Source organism: Rhipicephalus sanguineus, chromosome 4 (assembly GCF_013339695.2).
Source record: "Rhipicephalus sanguineus isolate Rsan-2018 chromosome 4, BIME_Rsan_1.4, whole genome shotgun sequence".
NCBI lineage: Eukaryota > Metazoa > Arthropoda > Arachnida > Ixodida > Ixodidae > Rhipicephalus > Rhipicephalus sanguineus.
The window spans coordinates 50,266,884-50,277,479 of record NC_051179.1 but is presented as its reverse complement, the minus strand read 5'-3'; the positions used below and the strand labels follow the sequence as shown (position 1 = coordinate 50,277,479).

The following is a 10,596-nucleotide window of genomic DNA, read 5'->3' as shown; positions in this document are numbered from 1 at the left end:
CACTGATTGTAGCTTATTGCACTACATGCATATACCGCAACCTTGAAAGTGAACTACAACTCAGGTGGAATGGCTCAGATCACTCTCAAGTGTGTTCATAAATATGTATTTCATATCTCGAGATCCCAGTAGTATGTGTAGTTTGAGATAATGTTAACAAGCTCACCAACGTCAGTCTTGTATATTAATATAATTTCTCTGCACATAAATTACCCATAGCACACAGGTTGATCGTATTATTCTAAAAAGAGACAGGGCGTGCAAACACGGACACAAGAAAGAGATCAGGACACCACAAACGCCGCCCTGCACGCCCTGTCTCTTTTTAGAATGAATACGTACCAACTAGCTCAGCTCTCTGTTATTCTAATGATCGTATTATCTATTTTTTGTTTGTTATCGGCATTTGAGAAATCTTGCTGCTTTGCTTACGCTAACATTTCCATGTGAGAGTAATGTTACGGTGCTGTGCTGCATTAAATTGCTGTACCTAAACTATGCGAAGATGGTGTGAAAATTTTCTTCATGTCTTTGTGTACCTACAGCAAAGTGTGGTGTCTGTTTCTCACAGTTTCTTTTTGAGGGCTGGCGGAGTCCTATCATATCTTTAATGCTTCGGAAAACCAACCCATTTGCTTGTCCTCGTGCGATTGGCCAGAATCACACTTGCGGCAGAAAAAGAGTGATTCGAGCCAATCATGTAAGGGTATGCAACAGTTCGCTTGTCGAGCCGTTATAAGATAGCACTCCTGGTTGTCTATTTACATAGGGCACGGTTCCAGGTTCTTTTTCCTCAGGAAGAGGAAGAGGCTTTGAGATGGCGATTGATGATGATAATTGTACATGTGTTTGTAATCAATGATGACAAATTCGTGTTCCAGTAAACATTGTAACAGTACAGTCATAGTGAACTTTGAAAGTTTGTGACTTGCGTGCTGTGGCACACTGCACACAAACATCACACAGGAAGTAGAGGGAGATTGGAGGTCAAGTCATTCAGATGCCCTTCCTCAATCCACGAGCTGAAATGGGCAATCCGCTAGTAGTGTGTTCTTACAGAATACTGCATGTGACCAGCATCGCGCAGCTTTCTTCTAAACTCTGGGTTTAGGAGTTACAAGACAGCGTGAGACGAACTGTTGGGTTCCATTCTGGCTGTCACCTAGGGAGCGGTTCCTCGTCTCAATGTGCATGGTGGTGTGACTTTTCGGGCAGCAGAATGACCGCTAGTAGTCAAGGCATCCGTACTGGTCGTCATTTCCTCGACTACTGACGGTCGTTATGCCACCGAATACGTCTTGGAACAGCAGACACAACAGCGGCCACCTGCATGCACGGCACTGGTGGCAATGGCCACCGAGTACAGTTTGCAGATATTTGCTGCTTGTTCATGCCATCAAGCTCTCACGAACGCACTATTACAGTGTAAGCTCTCATGAGCTCACAACTTCATTGTGTGTGGCAGTCAAGTGTTCTACCACAGAGCCATGCCAGTGCTTGAAACTTTTATGGAAAAGGCCCTATACAGGCATCATGTCAAGCGAGAAGTCGCATTAACAGATGTAATATTGTGCAGGAGCATGCAATGCCGTTAGGCATCGCATCATGTTAATTGCATAGCGAGTGGGTCGCTTAAAGCAGCCCAGCCATTACAAAGGGCTCAGCCATAATTCATCATCATCATCATCAATCGCAACATAAAGTGTGCAGTTACGTAGGCGACGCATTGCCTTTCAGGTTTGTGGTAGGTACTTCGCAGCTGTACTTGCACTAGGTGCCCTACGAAGGAAGAAAACAGAAGGGCAGGGACGTTAACCACAAATGTGTCCGGTTGGCTACCCTACACTGGGGGAAATGGAAAGGGAAATAGAGGAGGGGAAGGAAAGGAGCAGTAAATGTGCTGATGCGTGCGTATGGTTTGCACCGCTAGTCAGGCGATCTCACAGGCCCGTTGTCCTCAAGAAACGGAAGTATTCTCACTAGGCGCCTAATCGAGTTTACAACAGGCTCTATGGCGGCTCCTTCAGCTTGCGCTGTGATTGGGCAGCGCCTCCTCTATTTTTCTGTGCCTGGGCGAAGGAGCGGAGCGCAATGAAAACCGACCGTCAGCGTTAGTGCGGCTTTTAGCCGCCGGGCGCCGCCACCGTAGTAGACCCGCCGTCGCGTCGTCGCTCGCGGAAACGAATGCCGTGGCTGCATTCGAAGCTGCTATATGGTTCAGTTTTCGGCTGTATACGCGTTGTTTAAAATATAATGAGAACTTGTAAACTGGAATCATGAAGTACTTGCCGTTCTGGGCAACCAGTCCATTTCGAAGGCATGTGTCTTTTGCGGCTATCTGATCGAGACGCTCGCGCGTCGTCTGCTAGCCCGATACCACAGCGCATGTCAGTGATGCGCGGAAAATTGCTTTATCACCGTTACGTTCGCTTGACTGAGAGTCGGTTTTTGACTGTCTGAAAGTCGATTTTAGAAAGCAGCATTTGCCAAGAGCTAATACTGAAAGCTTGGGTGCTTAAAATTCCCCGATGCGTGCTACCGTCTACTGGTGTAGCACACTATACGCAAGCCTGGAGTTCCTGCGCTAAATAGCATGAAATTTCACTAGACTGCTTCCAGGGATATACGTGATCGCCCGTTCCCTTCGTAAGGCTTTTAAGAATTAAATTTCTTGCCACCGGCAGAAAGCAACAGCTCGTGCCAGAAAAAGAGGAACTATGCCAAGTGATTCCACCATTTCAGAGCCTAAACAGTTAAATCGTGGTGGTACGAAAAACAAACAAAACCGGTTAAATATGCCGCGCGCTTCCTGCAACACTGACCGATGTGTGTGAACAGACGCTGACGTTCAAGTATAAAGTCGTAGTGCCGACTCTCCACTTGAGCCAATGTGAAAGGCGTCAAGAATGGCGCGGCCTGTTGTCAGTTGCTTGAGCTCGTCTTTGATATTTGTCGACGGATTGTTGTAGCCTCAGTATCTGGCTCCTCAGGTATCTTTCTTTTCTCTTCCATTTGCCCTTTTTGGTAGTGAGCAAAGTATAGAGGCCGAATGGCTGTCGACCTGGACGCTTTTGTCGCATGGAGCAGCCTGCTCAGCCTTGTGCACGCATTCACTGTGACACTGTACATGATGATTGTCGGTTGTTTCGCGGTTAGCGCATGTGGTGTCCATGGGCTCCGATTCTTCAGCTTCGGGACCTAATGTCAACGCTGCATGCACATGGCGGCGATCGCGAGGCAGCGTTGCTACTGGTACTACATGCATTCGTTGACTGTTCGGACGCAACACATGCCATTCTTGGTTCAGTTGTTACCTTGGGCTGCAAACATGAAGGGTAGTCTGCAAAGAGTGACGCTACTGCATCCTTCTCAAGCCGCCGCTTCTTATATTCTATGAAATCTTCGCGTCGTAAATGACGGCTGCATGTTCTAGTGTAGTTTGAAGATGTATTAGGAGACCAATTATCCCGCCTAATTACTGCAAGCCACCTCTACCGAACACCAGCGTCAGCTGGAATTTCATGGAACGACAGCCGAACAGTGTATTAAGGCGAGAGCCTTAGATGCTTCATCAAGCGCGAAAATTGACCGTCGGCGGCGTCAGCACGAGTGATGCAAAAAATAATTACGTGATGACGTCATCATATGACGTCACAAATAATAAAATTTTGTGACATAATCGTGACGTCACATAACGATGCGATAGCAATAAGTTGGACTGTAACGCGAAGAACGGAAAGCAGCTCGAAATTGCCAGCGCGTCGCTCGAGCCCAATGGACGCAGGAAAAGAACGCACACAGGACGAGCGCGAACTATCATGCGTCACAGCTCGACACTTGAAGCGCAATGCTCAAACATAAAGCAGGACGCACGAAACGAACGAACATGTACGCACAGGACGAACGCGAACACAGTTGTTACTTATTTCTGTTTGAACAGCGCGCTCCTTTCGCAAACGCGGCCGCTGCAGCGAGCGAAGTGACCTTCGTACGCTCTGTGACTTCAGAGCGGACGTCGTGGGGAAAGCACAAGACATACAACCCCCCGCTCCACCCCCCCCCCACCCCCCCGGCCGCCCCCTTCTTTCCTCGAGATAAGCGCACGAAGGCGACCGCGCCCTGTAGGGCGAAGAGCAACGGCGTTCGCAGGAGCGGGGCGACGATCTTTAAAGGGACACTAAAGAGAAACAATGGATTGGTTTAGATTGATAAAGTGTGCTCGGAGAACTCTTGTGTAGTTTATTTCACCACCATAGGTTTATTATTACAGGAGAAAACCAAGTTCAACGTTTCATTTTTAAATTTCGCGCCGTACTTTGTAATTCGTGACGTAAAAGGCTTAAGAGAGAGCATTTAACGTATTTTGGCGCCACTGGCTCGACGAAATTTCCACAAACTCGTTATTTCAAGTCTCTGGCCCCCTCAGAGGACAATGGACTTCGATTTAACCGATTAGGAACTACGTAGGCCCAAGCAGGCGCCGTCAAAAATATGTGACGTCACGGCAAATGGTGCGGGAATTCCAAGGTGGCGTCGCCACCTGTATTTTCTTTTTGCGCGTTTTCTCGATTCTTAAGCGTCTTCGCGCAGAAAGCGTGGTGTTTTTGGTATCGTGAACAGGGGCGTAGCCAAGGGGGGGTTGGGGGGGGTTCAACCCCCCCCCCCCGAAATTTTTCAGTTTTGCTTGGGTATATATACACGCACCCATACAAACGCACGCACGAATATACATAATGTATGGTTGAACCCCCCCCCCCCCACCCCCGAAAAAAATTTCTGGCTACGCCCCTGATCGTGAAAGACTACTTTACTAATGCGAGAAAAATCGTTTTGCTCTTTATTGTCCCTTTAAAGCGCGCCCCGCGCCCACTTAGATCCATCTTGGTGGTGACTAAGAAAGCATGCTGAAGTAAATGGTGTATATAAATAGGTCGCCGTTAGCAGGCTGAAAGATGGTACTCTCCGTGGCCTAGCCGTCTAACGCCGCGCGCTGCGAAGCGAGAGGTCGCCCGCTCGATTCCGCGTGGCGGAAAGTTTTTCTGAATTATTTTTCTTTGTGGCTTTTATATATATATATATATATATATATATATATATATATATATATATATAAAACCAGCCGAGACTGTCCATATAATTGCTATCGCAATAAAAAGAAGACGGCTTTCGCCTTTCAGTCGTCTTAGAGAATGCATAAGGGACCCTGTGAGATTTTTCTTTATCAATAAAGGGAAAACCTCCCTGCCTTTCCTACATTCCTTCTCTCTCTCTCTCTCTCTCAATAAAGGGAAATAAAAAAAGACAATCGTGATTTCTTTCAGTTCCATTTGCAGAGTGGAACACAAGTATGACATACTAAAGTATTGGGGCGTAGCCTGAAATAGAAAATAAAATGCGAATACTGTCAAACTCGAGTGCATGTATCGAACCGAAAGCACGGCCTGACAGACTGCCTGCGGAATACGTACAGCGGGGATGGAAAGACACGCGAACATGCGGCATCTGCATTCTTTGCTGTTTCGCATTTATTTTCAAGTGGTTATAGCCTGGATGATTGATGAAAAGACGACGTCATCCATGACGCAATAAAAGACCATCTAGCATCTTTTCATTGCTACCACGGTTAGAGCGTGATGAAAACAGCGCGCCGCTATGTTCGCGTTTCTTTCCATCCCCCTGTGCTTGTGAAAACCTGCAAGAAGCACAAATGCAATTAAACTCGGATGCAAACACGAATTCGTGAGCTTCGTTATACGCGCGGCCGTTCAGCGCATGGTTCAGCGCCATTCCCGTAGTCTACTTGCACAGCTCCACCACGCGGCAGCGGCGAGCGGACGCGGAGCGCGCGCTCGACGGCCCGGGGAGGGCGTTCGCCCAGGCACTGAAAAAATAGAGGAGGATGCAGGTTCCGCGTACATATCGGGAGCGTAGCCAGAAATTTTTGGGGGGGTTTCAAGCATCCCATGTGTATGTTCATGTGGTGTTTATATGTGTGCCTGGCGTTTTTCAGCCTTCGGAACGCACCGCGTACTAACTTGCATATGTAGTGATACGCTTATTTTTCTTTTTCTTACCAGACCTTCTTGCTCACGCTTCGTGGCGGACGTCGGTATGCACAGCACGTGCTTCGGCAGTCGGGGCTCGTTACGTTCTTGGTTTTCCCTGTTGCACATTTTTTGCACAGTTTGTGCCATTCCAGTCTGCGCGAAAGCACGCGTCAAAGTCAACGTGTCGCCGCATGTGTAAAACACGAGAAAGCCCGCAACAACACTTTGTCCGCGTTCGCAGCCTCGGGAACAGGTGAGCAACTGAGGACTTTCCCTGTATCGCATCATGGCTGTTATATGGAGGCGGGTGGCAAATTGAATTTCCTGCTGAGAAGACATTTAGAGAGCCGTCGAAATTGTCTTTATTAACAGAGTTGATGGCATGCTAGGTAGTGCCAACATGAAATGGGTCGACATTTATGGATACTTTGTTCTGTGCAGTAGACGCACTGGAAGGCATTACTGCCTTCCAGTGATGACACTGAAAAGCCGGCCACCTGTGTGGCATTTGGCTTCTCAGCAGATCGGGTTTAGCCTAAAAAATAAACGAGTGCACCGCGTGATTGTGCTGTCGGAGCACTGACGCACTCGCGAAGCATTCTAAAACGCACGAGCATATACAAATTATGATATTCCCAGCTGTTTGCGTTACACATGCCAAAAGCGGTGCAAAAATGACGTTCTTGTGTAGCGATTGTTGTAGTTCCAAATCCTGCACTAAATGCAGCTCCACTACTGTGAAACCTGAGGAAGTGCATATCATATGGGCACCCCAGCGATTCCCGTTTGTAGAGTTCCCACTGCTCCGTTTACCAAACCGTGGATGACGTCAGTATTTGAGGTAGGCGTGTAGGGTTACACCGGCACGAGTAGAATCTTGTTAGGGAGATATTCGCAAACTCGGTGTGCGACATGCGCGCTACTTTTTGCCGCACTTTATAGACTTCCTGCTCGTTACTGCAGTTGGCATACACGTCGTCTGCAGCGAGTTCCGTCAGGTTGTCGCGCCCCCTTCAGATGTAGCGATGAAGGCGCCGGAGAAGAGCCGGCGTGCCGGTGGGAGGAGCAATCGCGCGCTTGGCGAGGCGGTGGCGCCCTCTGTCGCACGGCGCGGGTGTCACCCGCATGTTTACGCAGCGCATTTAGCGATTTTAAGTTAATTATTTCGATTACCTATTATATTATTTTAGCCCTTGTTCGTTGATTTTAACCCAGTTTTGAGCACTGCTGGCCTTGTTTTAGGGCTGTATTGGCCACTTGATTTTGAGCGTGACCATGAGACACTGGACGACAAGCCGGGCCCCTAAAGTGTCACGCACCTAAAAGTTTCATTTTGTTGCACTAAGAGTAAAACGGTGCCGCCAATGCAGAACAACTGTGCGCTCCCTTCGTGATACTTGAGCGAGACCCTACGAGACTTCTCGAGCCCCGTTTAAAGACCCACATGGCTTCCAAGCGAGCGATGGTGTCACAGATAGCCAGAATTTGTGACGTCATGAACTTGTTTTGTCGGTCAGGCAGTCAGTGGTGGGGGCCGATCTCGGAGGTGCAGAAAGCTTCAGTGGAGGAGGGGGGGGGGGGAGAAACATTTGAAACGGCTGAGAATGTCTAAGTAATTAAATCGTGCCTCTCACACGATAGTGATGTCTTGCAGGAAGTCTGGTCCCCGATTGTTACCAAGTGTGCCTCTGGCTTTCGCCTTTGAAGGTTCCGAGAGAGTCTCATGCTGCAAATTTTTTCTTTCTTTTTCTCTCTACTGCAGAGATTGTTGGCAAACATGCATGATCAAGTGTAGCACAGAAAATGGAGCCCATGATAGAGCGCTATTGATTGATTGATTGATTGATTGATTGATTGATTGATTGATTGATTGATTGATTGATTGATATGAGGCCACAATCGAGCCTCAACGTGTGCTCACAGACATGGGCTAAGGAAACAGGGCGTAGCCAGAAATTTTTTTCGGGGGGGGTTCAACCATACTTTATGTATGTTCGTGCGTGCGTTTGTATGTGTGCGTGCCTATATACGCAAGCAAAACTGAAAAATTTCGGGGGGGGGTTTGAACCCCCCCAACCCCCCCCCCCCCCCCTTGGCTACGCCCCTGTAAGGAAAGGTTTTCAAAACGACAAGAAATTAGATTGTGCACATGTCGTTTCATATTTCCTTAGTCCGCGTCTCTGAGTACCTCTTCCGCAAGATGAACACGCCAGCTCTTTTTTTCTCTCCCTTTGTTACGTTTTTTTTTTCCTTTACTGGCACCCACGTCAAGTGTTTCTTCAGGGGGCAGAGAGGCGGGGACCTTATACGCTTTGTTAGACTACGGTTGTTATTGAGGGGGGGGGGGGGTGCAATGGGTGTAAGACGAAATTTTCGGGTGGGGGGGCTGCCCCCTCCCCTCCTCCCCAATGGATGATCTCCGCTGGCGCCGCCCCTGCCAAATGTCCGTTTTGCTTGGTAGCAATTGACGGACATCGCAGAGGTGAGATTAATACCCCTGTCACACAGGGCAACTTAAGTGCACTTTGAGCGAGTGCACTTCGCCAGTAGTGTCATTTGCACGCTGTCACACAGGAACGCTTAGAGACACTCTCTGCAAAGTACACTTGCCGGCAAGTGCGTTCGCCAAACTCACTTCGCTGCGACGGAGTGTCTATCCTCGGCAGCAGTGGCTTGCAAATAAATACGCTAATGCAAAACGCGACGATCATGGTATTTTTAAACCATCATTCTCGTTATTAGGAATACTGCCATGTATTCAAATAAATGATACTGCAACAAAAAACCTCGCTACTCTCGCCCTCGGGCAGTTTGCGGTCACGTCCGCTAGGGGTATGCGGGAGCACATGCCGTGCAATGGCCGCGTCCATCACGTTTTTTACTTCCTTGCACATGTGCAGGTTAGTCATTCTTTAATCATTTGCGATGGCGTGTGCCACGGGTGCCACTTCCGCGAAGACAACGTGGTCCGAAGCAGAGACCCGGGCGCTCATACGCCTTTGGGAGGAGCAAATGATTGCTGCCAAAACACGCTCCAAACACCCGTCACCACTACGCGTCCCTTTTGCACCACTGCACCGGAGTCCGCCATTTTTGTTTTCGATTCGTCTTGGATATGATAATGTCTTGTCTCGGCTCGCGATGACCAATGACGTTATGCGGTTGCAATGTTTACTTCATTTACGCGCAAAGTTCATTGTAAATTATGTTCATGCCTATAATAAGCAATTAAACTGCGAGCATTGCCAAAAAATAACAAATTTATGTTGCGCTACTGAACCACCAATTGCCACTGTCATCATTTCCAAAGCACACTTCTCTTTCTCGTGTAGCAGCGCGCCGCCAAAGTGACACTCAGTGAGCGTAAGTGCACTCGCTCAAAATGACACTAAATTTGCCAGTGTGACCGGGGTATTATAAACTCGATCGCACTTGAAGTGCACTTGTCACCACGTCGCTCGCTCTACCGTTGCTTTTGTTATTTTTCATTCTGTGCGTGGAGATATATCGAAACTATATAATTTAGGCTGCACACGCGGATTCAGCTTTCGCTCGAGTTCCAATTAGCTTGGGCAGCTTTTGTTGTACGTGCGGTGCCCCATAACCGTGTGAACGACCTCATTTCCAGGTCGTTCACACGGATCGTCGTGAGGAGGCCTCGCCACAGGCGCCCGCAGTTGCCCGCATTTGCCTTTCAAGAGAAAACGCGGGATGGAAGTGACGCCACCGGCAGAGATACTTACGCGCGTAAAGGATCGAGAGTAGAATTCGAACTGTTTGAACTGCGTGCGACGTCCTTCCGTAGTCGACGAGGGCGTTGCTAGATATACCGGGCCTCGCCTGTTTATCTCTCCACGCCTCCGCTGTTTCCACTCAGACATGGAAAACGAAGGTCTCACAGCTGGGGCGATTCAGGTTAGTATTTCGATTATTATTGTACAGCTGGTGTCATTTTCTTTAAATGTGCACAGAGCAGAAATGAAGTGCGGAAGATGTCTCTAGCATTTATACATCTGGTCGTCTACTGCTCGGCTAAGCATTATGTCGTCGTTTCAGCAGAAGTTGAGCCGTGAATGTGTTGGTCGCGCCACGTGCGTACGTGTCAGCTGGCAGGTAACAGCACCACTGTATCATTAGATAGGTGTTGAGGGGCTACAGAAACGCCTTTGATCACAATTTCTGGTTACCCGTGGTAGGTGCTTCAGCTACAGAAGTGACCGATTTACTGGGCCCACTCGCTAGTCTAGTTTCTCGCCGGTTTTCTCAGTTGTATGACCGGATCCCTGTTATAGGTATTTATACCTAGACCTAGGGATTTCTTGGAACTAGCTAAGGGATTTGACGTTTTACACGCCGCGAGCACATTAGACACGATAGACTATAGTTAGTCTTTCTTGGTGTGTGAGCTAACAGTGTTACCGATTGGGGGGCGGGGCGGTAATTAAGTTTGGTGACCGCTACTACTGCTGATGTCGCGTCGCCAAACAGCTGCTCCTCGTATACTCGTGTAGCGTATGTAGTTTAATTATGTGGAGTAACAGGTTGAACA

At 48.4% G+C, this 10,596-nt stretch overlaps 1 protein-coding gene across 1 annotated transcript in view; it reads left to right on the top strand.

Annotated features, from left to right (window-relative positions):
- The first annotated feature begins 9,556 nt into the window (after nt 1–9,556).
- The window catches only part of LOC119389947 (replication protein A 70 kDa DNA-binding subunit), a 48,869-nt gene continuing 47,829 nt past the window's right edge, over nt 9,557–10,596 (top strand). The window contains exon 1 of the mRNA XM_037657404.2: nt 9,557–9,962. Coding sequence (XP_037513332.1) covers nt 9,927–9,962 — 36 coding nt within the window. The 5' untranslated portion in view covers nt 9,557–9,926. The remainder of the gene's footprint in view (nt 9,963–10,596) is intronic.